The sequence below is a fragment of the Phocoena sinus genome, chromosome 5, assembly GCF_008692025.1.
Source record: "Phocoena sinus isolate mPhoSin1 chromosome 5, mPhoSin1.pri, whole genome shotgun sequence".
NCBI lineage: Eukaryota > Metazoa > Chordata > Mammalia > Artiodactyla > Phocoenidae > Phocoena > Phocoena sinus.
Window position 1 is genome coordinate 74,324,892 of NC_045767.1, and position 23,000 is coordinate 74,347,891.

Sequence of the window (23,000 nt, forward strand, 5' to 3'; positions counted from 1 at the left end):
CGTTATATCCCCAGAGAAATTTAGTGACACACAGCAGCCTTAACTCTCGGCATTAAGTGTACATTCTGTTAACTTTTTTTATCTTATGATTGAATGTTTCAGGTTTTCCTCCTCCACCAGGCGCTCCACCTCCGTCTCTTATACCAACAATAGAAAGGTAATCAGTATGGATACTGTAAACTTTTTTATCATTGATAGGCTTCTGACAGAAGAATCATATGTATCTTGGTAATATTTTCAAAGGTTTAATTTTATAAACAATAGTACCTGCCTTTTAATTCATAAGTCTAGATCTGTACTAGTTACTTTTATATAAGATGTTGGACCTGTAGCCTAATAACAAAACAGGACAAAGAAAACTAAATGATAGTATTTTGAAATACCTTGCTTTGATTTACGATACTCTTATTAAAGAAACCCCTAGATTGTAAAAACTTGGCTGTAGTCCAGTTTTGTGGGATGTACAAACAGATGACTAGTAATCATGAATAATGCATATCTGTTTTAGGATTAAGTAAGGATAACTATTTTCAGGGACCACAGTAAAGCAAAGCTGCCTTATTCCTTGCTACCCAGTGCAACTCAGCTTCCACAAAGGAAGATTGGATCCCTTCTGCGTGGCAGTAGCCTTATTTTTTATACCCTGCGTTTATGGTTTATGTTATTTGGAATGCTGTGGTAAAGAACATTTACCTCATGGATGGCAATACCATGTTTAACCCCATAGGTTTTGGAATCACACTAACCTGGTTCAAATTTGGCTTCAGAATTTCCCAGCTTTGTGTTCTTAGGCAAGGTTCAAAACTATTCATTGAGACTCAGATTCCTCTTTTACCAAATGGGGGGTTGATAGAGTTGTGAAGATTAAAACAGCTAGTGAATATAAAGCATCAGCACCATTCTTTGCAGATAGAAATAACTAATAAATGGTAGCCATTATTATTTCCTCTTAAGTGGCAAATAAACTCTATAAAAAATACTGTATTTCTGAAAAAGTGATTTAAACTATATATAAAGAAAAATTGTGAGAACTTTACATCAGTAACATCAAACCAAGCATATGATTTTCAAACGAAATGATAAACCTCGGTGAAGTGTGACTTGTGAGACCATAGGATTTAATTTTAAGTTCTCGTTAAATATATATTTGTTTTCACAATCAAAATGTTAAAAAGTAGTATTTGTTGATTCTATCAGTAGCACTGAATTTCTGATTTTTAATTATTAAAGTCAGTTTTTTAAGGCAAAATTTTAACTAAAGTCTGAAATACTTTGTTAGCCTCGAAGTTTCTGTTACTTATTGTGAGTCAGGCTGAATTGATTGGATTACTCATGTTAATACTAACAAGCTCTATTTTCTTTACAAGTAGGTGTTAGGTTTTGAGGTTAAACAGCCTGTGTTTTTAAGTATTAAAAAATAGTTACAGAATTACAGGTACCATTATATGGTGGTTAAATAAAAGTCATAATTTTGCCCTATGTTTTGCATTTGCACCAAATTATTAAAATTCAGAACTTCCTTGCAACACATAAAAATATATTTTTCTTCGACAGTGGACATTCCTCTGGTTATGATAGTCGTTCTGCACGTGCTTTTCCATATGGCAATGGTAAGTGTTACTTTTTAATTGCCCAGATTCAGTTTGAATCAGTAAAGTACTTAAGTACTTTTAAAACAATAGAAACATACTTCCATGGTTTAAAGTACTATCTTACAGAGCAATTAAAAAATATTTACTACAGGAATAACTAGGTCTTACATATATTCCAGATTACTTAACAGAATACTTTTCATTTCTTTACCAGCCATATTTTTAAAAATTAACAAATGGTGACACAACGGGGATATTTGTCCCTTGCCTTTTCCCAAAAGGATTTAGGATTTGTCACCAAATTGTCGATCTTCACTGTCCATAATCTTTTTTGTTTCTTAACTCACGGTATCTGACTAACCTCTTTCTCATCTTTCCCCCTCACTGGTTTATCTTTTCTTCTAGATCATTTGGCAGGTTCTTTTTCATGTTCACTCTTGACAACTTTATCCCTTCTAAGGCCTTCTGATACCACTTTCTGCTTAGATTTCTTGATCCGTTCGTTTATTTTAAAAGAGCTGTGCATTGTACTAGGTTTTAAGGATACAGTAAACTAGACATAGGTTTGCTTGCCTTCAACAAATTATAAGCTAGTGAGGAAACAACCAGGTGACAGAAGAGGGTATCATAGGAGCATGATGGAGGGGTCTCCCACTCCACTGGAGTGGGGTGTAGATGATTTGGGGTTCAAATCATGTTCAGAAACATGGGGGTGTGAGAGAGTGTGGTAGGCTTTATGAACTGAATGAAGTGTGGTGTGGTTGGAGAGTAGAGAATATGATGAACATCTAGAGATGAGATAAGAAATGGTGTGGGGCGTTACAGCCATGCTGTAGAGTTTAGACCTTAGTCAGAGGGCTGTGAGGAGCCATTTAGTTTTATGCTGATTTGCATAATTGTTAGGTTTACATTTGAAAAGCGTCCATTCTGGCTACTTACTGTGAGGAAATTGGGGATTTGTAGGGTGGGAGAAAGGTGGGAAGGGCAGAGATGCCTGCTTGATTGGGAGAACAAGAAGCTGTTAGAGTAATCCAGGGGAAGAAATTTATAGTCCTGAATTCAGCGGATACCATGGGGGATGGAGAAAATTAGTGGTTCCAAAGGCATTTAAGGAGTAGAATTTGTAAGTCTTGGTGAGAGATCAGCTATTTGTGTCAGTCATATACTTTCAGTTAACCTTGTAGGTATCTGTGTCAGGGTTTTGTACTGTCCTTCAGACCCACCTTGTTCAAAGCCACATATTCCATTCATTCACATCAAAAGGTAGTCTTTCTGTTATTTGTTTCAGTGGTTATGTCACATTTTTTCCCCTGGGCTCCCAGGAAGTCATACTCTTTGGGTTGGAATCTTGCTTCCCCCTCTCATTATTTATGTGACTTTTGTAGATCTTTAACCATTAAATGGAGAGCATAATTCTTCCTCGTAAGATCAGAGAGAATACACTGAAGCATGTTAGTCCTGCCATTTAATAGACACTCAAATATTAGCTGTTATTTTTCTGATTATCCCCATCTCCAACAAGCTCCAAGTTCCTTCCCTTTTCTGCACTTGGAGGCGGTTATTTTTCACATCTGTTAATTGAAGTTTGAATATAAAGGACTCAGCACAGTACCTGTAATATGTACATACTCGATAAGCATTACTTATAAAATTAATTAAAATTTATTTTTACCTTTTTTATGGCACTTAACATTTTCTGCTTTGTCATTAAATTCCTGTGTATTTGTTTCAGTACAGATGTACTTGAGGAATAGCCCATATCAGAAAGAATAAGACTTTATTCTTGAGATTACCTGCGCAGTTTCCTTGTGGAAGATTTCATTTTTTTAAAAACTGGCTAATTAAGCATTTAACTTTTTCTCAAAGTAATACCTGCACATTTTTAATAAAAAAGCAAGAGTTTTCTGCTCACTCTTTACCACCCCCTCAGAGATGAGCGGTTTTCCCCCCTTTAATGAGGATGTCTTTAGTACTAACAATGATAAAGCATAGCACAAGAATTAAATAAAGTTAGGTTTCTTTATTCCAGTCAAACAAAGCCTTGGAATGAAGATGATAAATACTACTTCCTCTTTATTGGTAATTCTGTTTTACCTTTGTTTATTTTAGAATTTTGTAGTTCATCCTCAAACACTACTAAACTAAGCTGTAGATGGAAAACAATGATTTTTCTTGATGTGCATATTAAGATTGTGCTTATAAAGCAATACCTAGTTTAAAAGTAATCTTTGCAGGAATATTGAAGAACTGCAGAGACAGACATTTTTAATGGTTTTTAGTTCTTTTGATGGTCTGCATGGCATTTCTACATAGGCTTATCACCCTATTTCTTGATTATATAACTTTAGATACCATCTGTTATCTTCTTAGTGTGATGGATGTATATTTTACTCACTTACCATCATTACTCCTCTCCTATTCCCCTGAAGTGAAATTATATTACTCTCTTTCTTCCTCTTTTTATTTATATACCTACCCTCTGTTTCATGTACCATCAGTCTCTACTACTGTGTGTCTTTCCAAGCCTTCACCTCTTTTTCCACCTCTGCCTCCCTGCTTTGATCAGCTATACTTCTAACATTCTGTCTTGTAACCAAAATTATCTGTGCCCTGACAAATACTTTATTCTAAAAGCTAAACAATAAACCATAGTCACATTATTATGCCTGTGTAAATATTCTGTACTATAGCGATAATTATACTCAAGCCCCTCAAAGAAGAAATTTTCTATGGCAAATACATTAAAAGTATCATTTTTTTTAACACTTCATCAACTGTGCAGAGTCATACCACATTTTAATTGGGTTCATATTTGAACCATGAGTTTCTCTACCTCAAGTATACAAAGATATTCTTTAATACATTTTTCCCCAAAAAAAGTTTTCAAATTTCTTTTTCCTGTGTAAGTTCTTAAGCCATCTGGAATTAATTTTTGCCTACGTTATGAAGTAAAGATGTAATGGTCCCAGTGTTACTTGTTTATCCTTCCTGAGGGATCTACAGTGTCATCTCTCCATTCGTGTATCAAGTTTCCCTGCATGCATGGATCTGTTTCTTACCTTTCTAGATTGTTCATTTGGTTAATTTAACTGTCCCTGTGCTAATAATGCCACACTACCTTAATTTTGAGTTCTCTAGTAAATCTGATACCTGGTTCAGCAAAATCTATCTACCTTATTCTGCTTCAGAAGTATTTTGGGGCCATTGCTCTTACATATCTATTTTAGAATCAACTTTGCAAGTTCCATGAAAAACTCTGTTGATTTTTTTTTTTTTTTTTTTTTTGCGGTACGCGGGCCTCTCACTGTTGTGGCCTCTCCCGTTGCGGAGCACAGGCTCCGGACGCGCAGGCTCAGCAGCCATGGCTCATGGGCCCAGCCGCTCCGCGGCATGTGGGATCTTCCTGGACCGGGGCACGAACCCGTGTCCCCTGCATCGGCAGGCGGACTCTCAACCACTGCGCCACCAGGGAAGCCCTCTGTTGATTTTTATTAATAATTAACGCTTATATTATGCATACAGTATGACAAACACTGTTAATTCATGTAATCCTCACAGTCTTATAAAGCAGGCATAGTGTTACGACCCTCATTTTATGGACTAGGGAATTTAAGAACAGCCAGATTAAGGCCATTTTCCCAATGTCACACATTAAGTGGCAGAGGTAGGCTTTGAAACCTTGTAGCCTTGCTCCAGAGTCCTTTCTCTTAACTATACCATGTTATTTGTTACATTGATGCTCTAGAACAGTTTGTAGGAGTTCATACCTTACAACATTGTGATAATGTATGAACAAGTACTCTCCATTTAGGGAGGTGTTCTTTAATGTGTTTCAGCTGAGTGCTATAATTGTCTCCATACACTTGCACATCTTTGGTTAGGTTTAGTCATAGGTACCTATTTTTTGTTCTTATAAATGGTATATTCATTTAAACTCCATGTACTGTTTGTGTTTGCTTGTATTTAGAAATAATTGGTTTTTGTTTTATTTATATGTATATATGTTGATCAATATATATGTTGACCTTGTAGCCTGTTACCTGTTGAACTCTCACTATAATTTGTCTGTGAATTCTCTTCAGACAGTATCATCTGTAGTTCCTTCCGTTTCAGATTCTTATTCCTCACCTCCCTCCGCCCCCAACCCCCTTTTTTTGGTCTTATTGTTCTGGCTAGGATCTCCATATAATATTGAAGTACTGAAAGTGGAGTTCTTGTCTGGGGATACCCCCCCTTTTTTTTTTAAAGGAAATGCTTTTATATTTATACTGCTAGATTTTTACTCTTAGGTTTTTGATAAAACCCTATGTCAGTATAAGGAAAATCTCTTCTTGCTTTCCAAGGGCTTTTAAACTGAACAGATATTGAGCTTTATCAGATGCTTTCTGAGTTGATCATGCTGTTTTCCTTCTCTGTTAAATGTGGCAGATTTCTAAATTTTTCTAATATTGAGCCACCTTTTATTTGCTGAGGTAAACCTAACTTGGTCATGATTGATTTTACCTTTTTATTTTTAAAAATAAACACTGACTTATTTAGGATTTTGACAACTAAGTTCATATGTAAGATTGTTCTGTGATTCTCCTTTATTTGTACTGTCCTTAACTGGTTTTAGTATTAAGGTTATACAAGCCACATGGGATAAGTTAGGCAATAATCTTTTTTTCCTATTCTCTGGAAGTTTGTATATTATTAGAGTGATCTGTAGTAAAAGTCACCTGTAAAAGCCATCTGGTCTTGTGGGAAGGTCTTGAATTACGGATTTAATGTCTTTAATAATTATGGTACTAGTCAAGATTTCTTTTCACTCTTGAGTTACTTAATGTGTTGGTCTAAAGTGTATAATATTCTCTGTATTGTTTAATCTCTGCAACATCTGTAGTTGTAGTCCCTTATTGGTTCTGATAATTTTTATGAGGTCTCTTTTTTCTTAATCCTGTCAGAAGATTATCATGTTCTATTCATCTAGTCTTTAAAAACCAACTTTTAGCTTTGTTTATTGTATGGTAGTTTTCTAGTTACTTGATTTCTCCTTTTATCTTTATTATCTCCCTTCTGTTAGATTATTCTGTTTTTTCCTAGGTTCATAAGTTGAAAGCTTAATTCATTCACTTTCCATCTTTTCTAATGTAGTGTTTTTTAAGATTAATTTCCCTCTAGAACAGTTTTCATTTCTAGACTTTTGATATATTGTGTTTTTGTTTATGTTCGGTTTTTAAATTATTTTAAATTTATGTCTTTTCTGACCCCTGAGTTATCAGAAGTGTGTTTTAAATTTGATATATATGGAGATTATTTTCCCATAATTTAAAATTTTTACTTCTAATTTAAATTGTATGGTGGTCGGAGAACATGGTGTCTGAAAGTACATAGTATATTTTTATAAATGTTTCATATGGGTGAGAAGAAGGAGTATTCTTTACCTGCCCTGGGCAGTATTCTATGTTATGTCCATTAAATCAACTTTGTTAGCGGTATTTTGCTCGGTCCTCATATATCTATAGTGATTTTTTTGTTTGCTTGAAGTGTCAGTAATTGAAAGGGTATTTTAATCTCCCATGATCATGGTGGATTTTTCTATTTCTGCCTGTATTCTGTTAGTTTTTACTCTGTAAAAAGTAAGGTGTTAGATATTTGGAAGTTTAATTTGTTCTGTCTTCTTGGTCAGTTTTGCATCCTCCACCTTCAAGTAGTCATCCTTTCTTCCCCGAGTAATCCTTTTTGTATGAGTCTGCTTTAATACAACTACTCATATGGAAATTGGGGGATATTAGTGTTTTATTTTATTACTATTTTATTAGTATTTTATTTTATTTTATTAGTATTTTCCTTTTTTTCCTCCCATTCTTTTACTTTCAACCATTTTGTGTGTTTTTTATGTCTCTTATCTTCAGCATTTAGGTAGAATTTTTTAAAGTACAAATCAATAATCTCTGTCACTTAACAGATTAATTAATTCAGTGTCTTTTGTATTGTGATTTTTGAGCTATTCACACTTGTCTCCCGTACCCCCATTCTTTCTAGTTCTGTTTTGAATTGACTGAATTTTTCAGGTTCTATTTTTCCCTACATTGTTTTGAAATAATATACTTATTTCTGTTTTTTAGTGGTTACTCTTGAAATGTAATATGCATATATCTGGTAGAAGTTTTTTTTGGTGAACTCTGTTGTTTATAACTTTCGCTTATTTTTGTTTATGAATGCCTTTGTTTTAATCTTATTCTTGAAATATAATTTTGAGTACATATTTCTAGGTTGATTGTTACTTTCTTTCAGCACTTTGAAGATGTCCTTATGTATTCTGGTTTATATTTTTGATGTATTGGGAAGTTTGTGGTGTATCTAATTCTCATTTGCTGTTCACCTTGCAAAATGAAGAGTCTTTATATGTTAGATCTTTAAGGTTTGTTTCTGGGTATTTACCCAGACTGTGGGTATTCACCATATGTTATTTCTCTATTCTATATATAAAATAAATTTTTTTTAATCTAGTGAAGCATTTTTGTGGGATGTTTACTTTTTTTGGTCTTCTTTGTTTTTTAGGTACCATAACTTTTGTTTTTAATTATTATTATTTTTTCTCTGTAGTTGCCTTTCCCCACCTTCCTGGTTCTGCTCCTTCATGGCCTAGTCTTGTGGACACCAGCAAGCAATGGGACTATTACTCAAGAAGAGAGAAAGACCGAGACAGAGACAGAGACAGAGACCGAGAACGAGATCGTGATCGAGACAGAGAAAGAGAACGCACCAGAGAGAGAGAGAGGGAGCGTGATCATAGTCCCACGCCGAGTGTTTTCAACAGGTATGTTCAGCGTGCAGTAATTCGTACACCTGTATTTTATATGCACTTTAGAATTTATATTCAGTGCCAGGATGGAAGATCCACTACAATTGGGAAAGGATTGCTTGAAGAGTAGTTAGGATAGCCATTTTAAAAGCATCAAGGCTGTTTATTCATAAGGACTTCCCACCACCTAAAGCAGCAGTCTTCAAATTTGTTTGTTCATTTCTTCCTTAAAACAATTTTGAAAACGTCATACCCCCTCACATATTTTTATCTTGGCATCAAAAATTTTTCACCTTAAGTATAAATAGTTGGCTATATAGATATACTTTCCAGTCTGTTACAACTCTCACAATTTTAAAATAAAGTTATCATTACTCTATTAAATATATCCATTGGATTAAGAATACTATAGTGATTTGCTGAACATCATTATCCATTTTAAAAAAATATATAAACAAGCTCTGTAACCCTTGGAAATTCTGCCTTTCTTTTTGTGCTTGAATTCTTACTTCTGAGCCACGTCCCCCAAATAATTTTATTCTAATGGAAAATATTTTTTTTCTTGAAAAAGTTTTTTTAATTGATCCATCCTATCAATCTTCCCTGCAACATACCTATGTAAGTTAAAATGTATTAAAAAATTAATGACCATAAGATTAAGTATTTAAAATTTTTTTGATTTTAGTTATTTATTTTTATATATAAATATAATACAAATTCTGAAAAATAATTTAACATAACTACATTCTTTAATGTGATGGAAGAGCTTCTTCCCATCCCTAAATAATATTTGTATCCATGAATGAATGTTACTACTGTTAGGGGAAAAAAGGCTTTGCCATTAATTATATTTCTTTCTTTCTTTCTTTCTTTTTTTTTTAATATATAGATGTAAGCATTGAGAAACCTTGTTCACATAAAATATGTAAATAAGAATTGATGGAATTTTGTTGCGGTTCTGTCACTAAGTTATTTGAGCACTTTAAGATTTAGCGATATGTCAAAATTACACAACTAACCTGTCATCAAGTTATTTTTAAGAATCTATTAGCTCATGGCTCAGTTTTCTTAAAAGCAGATAATTGGAAACCACCTGATTGTTACTTGGTGAAATTGTTTTCTACGACTGCTACAATAAAAGTACCATAAACTGGTTAGCCTAGAACAACAGAAATTTACTCTCACAGGTCTGGAGGCTAGAGGTCTGATACCAAGGTGGCAGCAGGTTTAGTTCCTTTTTGTAGGCTTTGAGAGAATTTGTTCCCCGCCTCTCTTGTAACTTCTGGTGGTTGTTAGCAATCCTTGGTATCCCTTGGTTTGTAGATGATGCTTCACTCCAGTCTGTGTCTGTCTTCACACAGCATTCTCCTCTCTGTGTCTGTGTACAAATTTCCCTATTTTTATAAGGATAACAGTCTTTGGATTAGGGTGCAGCCAGATCCAGTCTGACCTCATCTTGCCTTGATGATTACATCTGCAAAGACCCTGTTTCCAAAGTCTTTAGTTTTCTCAGTTTCTTGGAAGAACACCAAAAGGGCTTTACCAAGACTTATCAGAAGACTACCAATTATACTTAATACTCTTTATTTTAGAGGTACCCTGTTCAACTTAATATGCTTAGAAAGGGTTAGGAAAATGGAAATATATCTTTTCCAAAATGTCTGTAAAAATGAAACACCTTTATGTGTATTTGATATTTATTTTCATGCAAACCTGGAGCTGCAAATTTCCCCCATTCCATTTATGGGAAATAGCTACCAAATAACTTAATTGGTAAAAGACAGCTTCTGTTGTCAAGCCAGCCAGCCACATCACACCCAATTTCTATGGGAGAAAAGTCTGACTTCATTTTTCTGTTCAGTTAAATGAGTTAATCCATATTTCCTATCTAAGTCTAAGATAAAATAGTCACAGAATTCAAAATAAGGTGCTGCCTCCCCAGCACTTTGTTTTGCTTTCCTTCAGAAGGAATTTTTGGTTTTGTTTTTTTTACTAGTTCAGGGAAAATTCTTATGACTCCACACTACTCTACACGATATCTGACGTTAGAACATCCCAGGACACAGGCCAAAATATTCCATTTCTTACTTCATACTTTGTAGCGGACAGATGTATAAGAGAGAAAGGCCTAAAGCCCTATAGAAGCTTTATGGTTCTTTGAATAAAATAGGTCTTACTGACACTAATATTTTAAATTAGATCTTCTTGATGCCATGAAGGTTTTTATACCCTGAGCCAATAATGTACTATAGTAAAATTGGTGAAAAGAATGCCTTTCTTTTGTAAAAGGCCAGGAACGTGATGGAGGAGAGGTTAGCCAGAGAAGTGGCCTATGTGTTACCTGCAGGTGTATCATTAGGCAGTTCATGTTCAGGAAAGAATAAATATGGAAGTTGGGGACCTAGAAGTTGATTCCCTAAAACTTTCTGTGCCATTGGAAAGAAATCATTTATTGCTAGCATAAAGAATAAAGTCAGAATTCTTTTTATGATCCGTAAGTCACAAATTCAGTGCACCTTTCTATATTTTAACCCTGGTTCTCTCCCAAGGCAATATACTGCATGCTCTAGCTACACTGAACTACTTGCTCTTCTGGAAAGCCTCATAGTTTAGCACTTCCCTTCTTCATGTTATTCCTGTCCTCTCTGCCTCACAAACTTTTACTGATTCTTCAAGGTTCAGCTCATATTTGTCTTCTGTGAGCAGCTCTGAACCTGAAAGAAAGAATTAATTATTCCTTCACATGCTCCCTAAGCATATTGTGTATTTTCTTTAAAGCATATCTTTCTCTTTCAGGGTGTTGACTATCATTTTTCATCTCTGTATCCTCAGCACTTTGTACAGTAATGCCTGGAACATAATGAATGTGTCAGTGAATAAAATGACTTAACATGTATCAGGGAGGAGGGTGAATACAATAGAGAAAAAACAGTCTTGAAAACTGTCGGTGAAACTGTGTTAGCCAGATAGGTTTTGAAATGGATAAAAATCAACCTTTATATCAAAGCGTTAATTTGGGCATCTTTCTAATTAACATATCCATTTAGGTACCTTCACAATGTAGAATGAAATAAGTTAAAGATAACTTTTTTTTGTTATCAGCTATTTTTATGGATAAGATAAATGTAAGGTACACAGTTTTCTGATTTTGCTGGATGAGATGAAGTAATATATCAGTTCAAGATGTGAGCATATGCTTGATTCAGACAGCATTTGTTTTGTTAGATGTGATCATGTAATCATATACTTCTTAATCCAGAAAGGTCCTTAGGGGTTATCCAGTCTAAATTTTGATTTGTCAGATGAGGAAATGGAAGCATAGAGAAATTTAAAGCAACACTAGAGCCATACTGTCTACTGGAAATATGGTTGAGATATTACTTAAAATCCTTTCTAGTCTTGAAATTAGGTAGTTTAAAAATTCTATTATTTTTCATTTGTTTTTATTACTCTTTCTGTACTTGGGGGGTGGTGGGGAACCAGATTCATTCTTTCATTCATGTAACTGACATTTTTTTTTAACATCTTTATTGGAGTACAGTTGCTTTACAATGGTGTGTTAGTTTCTGCTGTATAACAAAGTGAATCAGCTATACATATACATATATCCCCATATCTCCTCCCTCTTGCGTCTCCCTCCCACCCTCCCTATCCCACCACTCTAGGTGGACACAAAGCACTGAGCTGATCTCCCTGTGCTATGTGGCTGCTTCCCACTAGGTAGCTATTTTACATTTGGTAGTGTGTATGTGTCCGTGCCACTCTCTCACGTAACTGACGATTTTGAGTCCCTGTTATGTACCAGGCACAGAGTTGTGTGCTGAGGATACAGAATTACTCATACACTGTCGTTATAGATTTAGCCATATAATATTGTCACGATATCTAGGACTGGTTAGAAGTTTAAAACTTTATGTAAAAAAAAGTGCAAGAAGAAACTCCATAGGATTTATTAATCTTTTTCCTTCCTGTAGCTCCTAATAATATGACTTACACACTGTAGGCACCTGGTAACATTTTATTGACTAAATAAGTAAAGGTATGGTACATACATGCATGTTTGTGTGTATGTGTGTGTGTTGAAGTGTATGTTTCGAGTTTGTATGGTGGGACATGTGCTGTTAATAACTTCAGTCACATAAGTGCATGAATTCTGTTAAGTTCAAGGGCATTACTTTCTGGGAAGTTGAGTTGTTTCTAATGTAGTTAAAATTAATATATTTGAGATAGTATTGTTATCTCTAGAATGTACATGTTCACAAGGTAAGGAGCTTAATGCAGAACTTCATAGGAAAGAAGTCTGAAATGAATTGCTTTGCTAGAGCTCGTAACTTTCCTTTGCATAAATAATAGTGTTTATAAAATTCTTTGTCCGTTTCAAACACGCTCATGCACAAATGCTACTTAATTTTTATTGAAGCTAAAAGTGTTAATCGTTAAACCATATTTGATTTTCATGTTGCTAGCTGTAGGGCATCAGGAGTAATGTTTACTTAAATCTGACTAAAAGTTCAAGGCCAGAGAGGGAAAAAAAGGTGGAAGAATTTTGTGTTGTTCTGAATTATCCCAGGAATAAAGTGTTCTCTGGAAAATCCAAATGAAGTATAAGTAAAGGCCTTTTTTTTTTTCTCAAGACTGAGATTTCAGCAATATGGCATGTAGTATGTGTTGTTACAAATTACAGAGTCATTGTTTTGAAAATTACAGACCAGTTTCAACATCTGTTTTTTAGGCCGCTTAATTGTGGGCCAGAGAGAAGGCTGGTCATTCTAGGGTGTTTGAAATGAGCTCTAATGATTTCCAGGCTCAGAGAAACCTTTGTGCTGCAGCTGCTTATCAGAGAAGCGGTCTTTATATTTTGTGTACGAGACCAAATCTTCCACCATCTGTAGGAAGGGTCCCATCAGATGGCTGCCTTCAGAGTCTTAAAGGCCTCAGAGCTAACAAGAATTGGTGTGAGGGTGAGAGGGAAAAAACAGGGTTACAAAGGATGAATTATGAGATAATTGACCTTAGTTATTTTTAGGTAAATCCAGTTGGAATCATTACAAAGAACCTCATTTTTAAAGAGGATAATATTAATGCTAATATTCGTTTGTCATGAGTTTATTCTCCTTTAGAAACTTTATTAGAAACAGTCACCTTTACAGAAAGCGTTCTGCTTCTGAAAATTTTAACATTAAATTTAATGAAGATGGTGAGCCTGCCTGTTAGTGGCCATTTGAGGGCCTGCTCTTGTTGCAAACACTTTATAAATGTTATTGCCAGTTCTACAACAATCCTGAAGAAGACTGTTGCCAGTTTTACAGATGAGAAAACTGAGTGTTCACAGAGGTTAAGTAACTTACCCTGGGTCATACACTTAGGAAATAACAGTCAGGACGTGTTCCTGGGCCTGCTCTGCACGCACTCTTCCTGCTACTCCACACTGCCTGTCATGGTGCATTGCCTTTCTGATGACACGCTTCCACCTTCCCAGTACCAAGTACACATTTATGATTAGAAAAAAAATCGTGTTTGTGTATGTATATATGTGTCCGTGTGTGTGTGTATGTGTGTGTGTGTATCATCCATATATATATGCATATATGAATACTCTTTAAAATAACATTAAAAATGTATCACAGGCAATAATAACTTGGTCAGCAATATGACTTGGCTTTAGGTGTCGCACTCCTGAATTATCACTTTTGCTAAGAGACCACAGTTAGGCTTTGTTTTTATATGGCTTATACTTTCACCTGAGTCTGTCTCCTGTTATTCTCTCTCCGATTCCTTAACATCTTGAGGCTATGTACAAATTCTAATTTAATAATTTGTATAAAACATATATTTCTAGAAACCAAAGCTCTTTAGTACACAGTGTTCTAAAAGATATTTTATTCATTCTAAGAGAGTTTACTGACATTAGGATGTAGAAAATGTTGACTTCTATGCTGAACAAAAAGAAAAAATAGACTTGAAGGATTACGAGAAAAACAGAAGTATGTCTCCATTTTCACGAAAGGACATGGAGAGACAGGTCTAAGGAGGTAAAGATGACTACCATCAGTCCCAGTTTCACTAGTCCGTTCTCTCCAAAATCAGAAAATGGAGGCAGAGCTTAATATGGATTTGAAGTTGTTCCCATGGTCCCCTCCCTCCAGCTTCCTCCTCCTCACTCCACCCCCCAACCCGCCTCCCTCACCACACAGACAGCGTTAAGTTATTGGGATGTCAGAATTCAGGTGTGTCCATAGGCAATTTTCTGCCTGCATTTTGTGTGGATATTGTGGAAATTGCTTTTTTTTTCAGTCTGCTTTTTTTTTTCAGTCTCTTTCAGTTTTTGCAGTTTTTTTTCAGTATAATACTTTATTATCAGCGCCACTTTTCGAACAGGATTTGCTCACTTCGTGTTTCTTTGTCACATTTTGGTGATTCTCACAATATTTCAGACCAGCAAAACGTTGACTTGCTGAAGACTCAGGTGATGGTTAGCATGTTTTAGCAATAAAGTATTCTTAATTAAGGCATGTACATTGATTTTTTAGACATAATGCTATTGTACACTTAACGGACTACAGTATAGTGTAAACAACTTTTATATGCATTGCGAAATCCAAATTTCGTGGACCTGCTTTATTGTGATATTTATTTTATTGGTCTGAAACTGAACCTACGGTTCATATCATTGAGGTATGCCTGTATTCATAAATTTGCACATCTACTAAGAATGCCAATATATGGCAGTTTACAATTGCCTGCTTTCTAATTTGCACTGGAAAATGGAAGTTGCTTTGATGTCACTCTGTTCTTAATGTTTATACCACTTCATTAGATGAATATATACTTTATGTGATTCAAAAACTTAAGAACCTTTATCTACTTGGACTATGTCGTCATAAGCCAAATATTTTTAATATATTTTTAGAATCTTAACTGTGTGCCTAAGATTTTATAACTATCATTAAGAATTTTGGTTGGAAATCTGAGATATACAAACATGCTTTTAAGTCTAAAAAGTAAAATGAAGCCGCTGATTAAAATTTAAATCAGTTACAGCTCCCAGATTTTGAAGAAAAACAGCATTTATATAAAATTTCTACCCTATAACAACTGTGAAAGCACAGAACTTGGCCCTTTAACATAATGTGTAATCATTATATATTTTGTATTCTTGTATTAGATCTAGTACTAATTTGGGAGCAGCATTGTTTTCCTCTCAAATATATACTTTGCACCTATTCTGTGTAAGATGCTAACATTAGGACTTCTGGTTTGGACTCAGGTCACGTCTTTTGTAGCTTGAAGTCATTCAGGATCAACAATCCAGTTGTCAAGAAAACTTGTTTCTATTCTGATTTCAGTGATGAAGAACGATACAGATACAGGGAGTATGCAGAAAGAGGCTATGAGCGCCACAGAGCAAGTCGGGAGAAAGAAGAACGACACAGAGAAAGACGACACAGAGAGAAAGAAGAAACCAGACACAAGTCCTCTCGAAGGTTTGCTCTTTAATAGTGGATCATTTTGAAGCCAAGAGAAATTGATTTGATTTCAGGAAGTAAAAGCAAACATTTCTAAGTAACCACTAGAGCATTATATGTGTTCCTAATTGGAAGACTATAGTTGGTTCCTTATAGGTTTCAACAAAGATATTGAAATCTAACCAGATTATAATGCCCATAAGCCAAAATCAGCATGGAATAAAAAATATGAGAATTAGACTTACTACATTATCTTGGATGGGGGGGGGGGATTTCTCATATGAATCAGTTTTTAGTAGTAATTGTTATTAAACAAACTGATGTTCAGTTTAATCAAAGAAAATTCAGGGCCTTGTAGTCCCCCCCACCAAAAAAAAAAACCAGCATTAAATTTTAATGCCTATTGTTTGCCTAAAATCAGCTCTAGGAAGTATTTCCTGTTCTGATCTAGTGCTTCAGTTTCTAATTTGTAATTAGTCTTTTAGAATGAAGTATATGGGCCCTAGTGGCCCTCTTGGCATAGTGGGCAGTGTGTCGGTCTCATAATCTAATGTATATGGTCCTTAGGGTTCTAGGAAAATATTAATGAAGGTGAGCATTAAATGTAAATATAATATCAGCATAAAGGTCACATAAAAAATGATTACTCCCCAAAATGTGTTTGAGAAAAAGTAAGTATTAGATTATTTAAAACCCACTGTTATACCGAGAATTTACCTAAAGTAGGTTGATCCGTCACTACTTAAACATTTTTAATACACCTTTCTTTTTTCTCTTTTTTCTTTAGTAATAGTAGACGTCGCCATGAAAGTGAAGAAGGAGACAGTCATAGGAGACACAAGCACAAAAAATCCAAAAGAAGCAAAGAAGGAAAAGAAGCTGGCAGCGAGCCTGCCCCTGAACAGGAGAGCACCGAAGCTCCACCTGCAGAATAGGCATGGTTATGGCCTTTTGTGTACAGTAGTGCCAGAAATAGATACTATAAATCTTATTTTTCTGGATAATGTTTAAGAAATTTGCCTTTAATCTTGTTCTTTAAGTATGAAAAGTTAACTTTTTTCTTCTAAAATAAAAGAGTGAATTTTTCATGTTAAGTTAAAAATCTTCGTCTTGTAATATTTAAAAAATAGACAGTAATGACTGTATCGAAGAAAGTAATGTGAATGAGTCACTCAGCAGGGAATTTAAAGAGCTATGTTTAGCTGTGTACATAATATCTGATTCCCTCTTGGCCAGTTTCCTTGAGTTAATCAAATACCAGTCTCTTAAGAAGTTGCACTGCAAAATGCATCAAAAGGCACCTCTGAGTCTTGAGATTAAAACTAGTCTTTTATCACTGCTGTGGCACTGTTGCTTTGCATATTAAAGAACTCATACAGTTTTGATACTGAAACTTTTTTTTTTTTTTTTTTTGCGGTACGCGGGCCTCTCACTGTTGTGGCCTCTCCCGTTGCGGAGCACAGGCTCCAGACGCGCAGGCTCAGCGGCCATGGCTCACGGGCCCAGCCGCTCCGCGGCATGTGGGATCTTCCCGGACTGGGGCACGAACCCGTGTGCCCTGCATCGGCAGGCGGACTCTCAACCACTGCGCCACCAGGGAAGCCTGATACTACAACTTTTTGATAGCAGGTTTCAGTGTTCTAAATTTGGGTTCATGGTGAAACTAAAGGGGAACTTTCCTATCCAGAGTAATAAAATCTAATGGCATTTGGGTGACCTCTGAAATAACTTGCCCTAAACGTAGTTTCTGGCAGGCACATGGACAAAATACTCGTCACTGTGACAAAAATTTGAATTGCCTCAAAGCCATCTTTTATGAGCTAGGTCAAGCTGGTTTGGCCTTTCTTGATGGTTCTTCCAAGACTCATTGGTTGAGCAGCACGTAGAGTTTGTATACAGTTACTAGCTATACTGTGAATAAAAATAAATAAGCTTTAGATTAGTCATTTCCCATTACATTTAAGAAAGTACAAGTTTATATAATTCTGTGAACATTTTTAGGGATAGCCCTTAGAAGGTATTTGCCAGTGATGGTAGCAACATGGTTTTGAAAGAATGAATTACTAGGAACTTTTAAATAGTGATAATAGAAATGAACTTAGTATCACATACTAAGAGACAGCTATATAATTTTTGAAAAATATTTATTTCTCATTTGATGAACATTTTTCAGCAATGCACTTTTAAAATCCTCTGTCTGGAAATTGTTTTTAAAATGTCCATAATGTACCCTTTGCAGACCTCAGCATATACCAGATTTTAATTTAACTGTATGATTTGAATTCAGTGGGGGCATACAAACCATGTCAGCTGTTTAAGAGCTTTTTATTGAATAGAAAAATATAAACTTAAAGTTCTAGAGTAATGAGAAATGCTCCACACTGAATAAAAACTATTAGTAATGTTTCTATTTTGAGAATTATATTTCCTGAGGTGTAATTGGCTTTTCATTAGATCCTACTTTTCCTGACATTATATTTTTACATTGTAGCCTTCAAATACAAAAATCGATAAGATAAATACATTGTTTCAACTTAGCTTATTTGTGATTTCCTGTTTTTCTATGACCCATCATTGATTCTATAAAAAAGTGCCGGGCCAAGAAGCAATGGTGAGAGTAATTTTTCCTTTAAGTTCTTTTAGCATCCTTGCCAAGCAAGCATGTATCATTCCTGATGTACTTCTGCCATTGACAGCAAGAAGAATATCACCACATCTAAAAAAAATAAAGGTACATGATTAACATTTTGAGCCACAGCTGAAGTTAATGCAAGTTTTTTTTGGTGGTCCTAGTTTTTGCTCCATCTGTCAGTTTTAATTATGTTATCAGTACTTCTAATTAAGGTTCTCCCTCACTTAAATTCTTCAAATTCTGTTGTTCAGCTTGTTTTAGAAAGAATGCTAAAAGTATCGGAAGTTGCTGTATGGGACCAAGAGTAACAAATCATTTTGGATTTCTTAGAAATGGAATGCTGCATAAATGTTTTAAATTTCTTACCAATAAAAAAAGATATAATAGGTGCCTTATTTCACATGGGGCCAGGCTTTTTGCACGTATAAAACACAATCTTTGGATATAAGTTTTTTGTTAAGTAGTCATTATTATTACCTGATTCTTCCATCGTTGTATGCTGGTGTTCCTTCAACAATGGATTTGATAAAAAAAGGTTTGTTCCCACTGTATTCTTCATAACCTCCTACAATGCAGAAGCCCAGACTTCCAGCTGTGTTTCTTCGCAGTATAACATCTTTACAGTTGTACAGGTACCTGAAATAGAACGAAATCAACGTAAATGCGCAGTTAATTCGAACTCATAGTAATTACTGTGATTCATCTCCCGTTCCCTTTATTGGCATTATTTTTTTAGGCTTAATAGCACTGGATGGGTCTCATTCAAAATTGTGTCATAGCCCAGTTACATTTCTGCTTTTAGCTGGCTCTTTTTTTTTTTTTTTTTTCCCCCGGTATGCAGCCCTCTCACTTTTGTGGCCTCTCCCGTCGCAGAGCACAGGCTCCGGACGCGCAGCCTCAGCGGCCATGGCTCACGGGCCCAGCCGCTCCGCGGCATGTGGGATCTTCCCGGACCGGGGCACGAACCCGTGTCCCCTGCGTCGGCAGGCAGATTCTCAACCACTGCGCCACCAGGGAAGCCCTAGCTGGCTTTTTCTAATTTTTCTAAAAATTTTTCTAATTTCTAATTTTTCTCTTTTCTAAAGCTAACCACCCTTTTAAAAGTGACACCATCTATTACGTTCTGTTTATATGTCTACTGGGAAAGAATCATTTCTGGCTTAAAGATTTAATTTCTCAACTTATATTAAAGTTATGCCTAAATCTTTACTGATGAACCACATTCAAGCATACTTACAGTTATATTTTTATTTCCTTATGGATGTAAATAATTTTTAATGAAGGAAAAATTCTTTGGTTAATATCTCAGTGGAAGAAATTTAAATGTAACCCTAATTAATTCATTGGCTGAAGTTCTGACTTTTGAAAGATACCAGTTTGTACATAGTTTTACATGTTTAATAGGTTATATAGAAGCATGCAGGCAACGTAATATACTGTATGGAGATTGAGGTGCATTTAAAGATTGTAAGAATGATTCATACTGAAGGAGAAAAACCTGGCAGTAAACTGAATAGCAAGTTATAACAGGAATGGGAGGAAGACCACAGGTCTTTTGTAAATGGGTAGAACCCTCAGCTAAAACAGAAAATTTGATTGAGGAAGCTGTTCCTTTTATTATTCAGTGGCAGTTGGATCAGTGTTAACATAGGTGCAGGCTAAGTACAAAACTGTGTTACAGTTATGACAGAGGTATGTCAGGAGCTGGATTTGACTCCAAAATCCCCCAAGTCCAGGCACTGGTTTGAAAGACAATTAGCATTTTCAGTGTTGGTAAAAGTCAAGATTTGGTGATTTTGTTTATAAACTGTACCTTGAAATACTAATTTTTTTGAAAAACCAATAAAACGTCTCTTGAGAAATGTTCTGGTGATGAAGCTGGTCATTACATTTGTTACTGACCTTGCTAATCAATGTAACATGACTTCTTTCATGGCATTTCGACTCCCATTTGAAGTAACACAAGCTTTGGGTTTGTCTGGTGGGTAACTTTAAAATGTAGTGCTAAAATGCAACTCAATTTTGTTTTGTATCTGTTGTCATACATATATATCATTTACAATAATTTCTTTTGCTGAAATTATTGCTGAAAAATAATTCATTAAATGAAACAACCATATTTTTATTATAAAATATTCATTTGCTGTATTTCACAGTAATACTTGATGTTAGTAAATTCATCCTGTAGGAGCTGTGGTGTGTTTGATACCACATTTACACAGTGGCTCACTGACTGCTCATGTTCAAAGCAGGTAATTGTTCCCCAGACACTAGAGCATTATGTTCCCACCTATGCCCAGTGTTTGGAGGAGAGCTGGTGGGCGCTTCTTACCCAAGGTTATGATTAAATATGTCTTAACGTTCTTTAAAACATATAAATGGGTACATGGAGCAATACTCGAAACTTAAGTATTTCTCACCCTTTTGACCATTGGGTTTTTTCATTAATTATCACTTTGGACCTTGACTCTTAATATTTTATTCCATGTGGACAAGCTATAAAAATAATCATCTAAAATTTTTATGTTACCAGTACAAAAATTTCAACATAACATTAATGAGTCATTCTCATTTTCTTACAAGCATATGGTGACATTTTCCAGAGGACATGTGGTAAGTGATCTGGCAGGACACTGAATGCAGAAGTAGATATGAGAGTCCAGTTATCTTCTATTAAGCCAAACATTAAAGAGGTTTGCAAAAATCATTACACTGCCACTCTTGTAATTTTTAAAAATACTGCTTCTTATAAAAGGTGTTATTTATGTTAATATATAAAGGATTATTTTAAATGATTTAATAAATAAAATTATTCAGATTAATTTATAAGGTAATATATTAGTAGGTATAACCTATATAAGCAAAAGCTCTTGGGGATCATCAATAATCTAAATAAGTGTAGGGGTCTTGAAAAAAAACTTTGGGAATTGCTGCTGTAGACATGTTTATCAAACTTGATGTTCCACTGGTATCTCAACCTCAGCATGTCCAAAACAACTAATATCTCCTCATTCTTCCTTACTGTGTAAAATAATTACATGAATGGCCCAAGTCATCACCCTTCCCCGGTATCATCCGTGCCACTTATTGTATAATTTTGTGGTGCCCCCCTCCGATTCTGGATTCAGCCATAAGATCATCAGTGGGACGTTGGCCAGAGCCAGCCAAACCTAGACACAGGAGCATGGCCAACCAAGATTAGCAGAGCCACCTAAACGACCCAGAAAGGACTGCAAATGCATGAGGGAGCCAGCCAAGATCAATCACGCCTAGGCCTGGATCAGCTGAAGCTGATCTGTGTCTGATGTTCCCTGCGGAATGGGCATTCTGCACATCAGAGAGGCCGCTCACTGTGGGCCCAGGGCTCTGCAGGCTTGGCCTGCACGCTCCAGATGTGGGCAGCCTCACTTCCGTCTTCCCTCTTCGACTTTCACTTTCTGCTACTGAGGTTTTGTGGCTAGTTTGTTACATAGCATGATTGTGAAAAGTAACTGATATTCTTAACTCTCCTAGTTTGGTTATGTCCTCCAGCTAGATGAAACATACCACCATTCACTCCAGTGTATTTTCTAGGTTCCCAAAGCACCCTGTGCCTACATAATATTTTAATTATAAGTTCTTTAATTCATAATTTTTAATAATTTACTATGACATGTTGTTGCTTACTGTATTATGAAGGCCATGAGGGCTATTCCTAGAACCTACTCTTGATTATTTCATTCAACAAATGCCTGCTAAGCAGAGCCATTTAAAGACCTACAGAGACACTAGGTATTCCTGTGGAGGCTCCACCCACTATTACAACAAACACATTAAAAGTGCATTCATATCCCACCATAAATATAGGTGAGTTTGGGACAATTATAAAAGACTAATTTCGCTCCTTAAATGACTTTGCCAGGAGCTACTCATTTGATTCTGGATTGACTGTGACTTATTAGCAAACATCACACAGGGATGGTAACGGTGGGAGGTGCGGAGGAGAATGGCAAGAAATTTAAGGCCTAAGAGGCTAAGCAAAGAAGAAAAATACATACTGTGCTGCTGGGTGCACGACACATCCACTGAATGATAGAAACCTGAGGCATTTACACTCCTGCAGAACTTGTTTATGGTAAAGAGAGAAACGGTAAGACTCAAATTATAAAAGCTAAATATAGGCTTCACATCCTCCTAAAGGATGCTCACCAAACACTGCATAGTGGTTAAGATCCCAACCAGGCAGCCTGGTTCAAATCCCAGTTCTGCATATTAACTAGCATGTTACCTCGGGCAAGTTACTAAACCACTCTGTGCTTCAGTCTCCTATCTTTAAAGTGGGGATAATATTAGTACCTAGATCATAGGACTGAGGTGAGCTTTAAATGAGTGAAAAATGCAAAGAACATGGAAAGCTCTTAGCAGAGTGCCTGGCACACAGAAAAGGTTCTATCAGTATGAGCTACTGTTGCAGTTGTTATTTCTATTCCGGGTTTGGATGTACTTGACAGTGTCCCTGTCCTATAGTTAAAATGTAAAAGTTT

At 35.6% G+C, this 23,000-nt stretch overlaps 2 protein-coding genes across 34 annotated transcripts in view; one reads left to right on the plus strand and one right to left on the minus strand.

Moving 5' to 3' along the window:
• FIP1L1 (factor interacting with PAPOLA and CPSF1) overlaps positions 1–20,340 on the plus strand; it is a 68,419-nt gene extending 48,079 nt beyond the window's left edge. For 26 of the 32 annotated variants that reach the window (XM_032632102.1, XM_032632087.1, XM_032632086.1 and 23 more), the window contains 5 exons: positions 103–157; positions 1,555–1,610; positions 8,181–8,394; positions 15,726–15,863; positions 16,633–20,340. In XM_032632102.1, coding sequence (XP_032487993.1) covers positions 103–157; positions 1,555–1,610; positions 8,181–8,394; positions 15,726–15,863; positions 16,633–16,780 — 611 coding nt within the window. In that variant the 3' untranslated portion in view covers positions 16,781–20,340. Of the gene's footprint in view, positions 1–102; positions 158–1,554; positions 1,611–8,180; positions 8,404–15,725; positions 15,864–16,632 lie in introns of all 32 variants that reach the window. The other 6 variants (XM_032632116.1, XM_032632120.1, XM_032632118.1 and 3 more) reach the window with 3 other exon arrangements.
• The window catches only part of LNX1 (ligand of numb-protein X 1), a 136,453-nt gene continuing 131,267 nt past the window's right edge, over positions 17,815–23,000 (minus strand). For both annotated transcript variants that reach the window (XM_032632084.1, XM_032632085.1), the window contains exons 10-11: positions 18,955–19,113; positions 17,815–18,561 (exon numbers count right to left, since the gene is read on the minus strand). In XM_032632084.1, the coding sequence (XP_032487975.1) occupies positions 18,426–18,561; positions 18,955–19,113 (295 nt within the window). In that variant the 3' untranslated portion in view covers positions 17,815–18,425. The remainder of the gene's footprint in view (positions 18,562–18,954; positions 19,114–23,000) is intronic.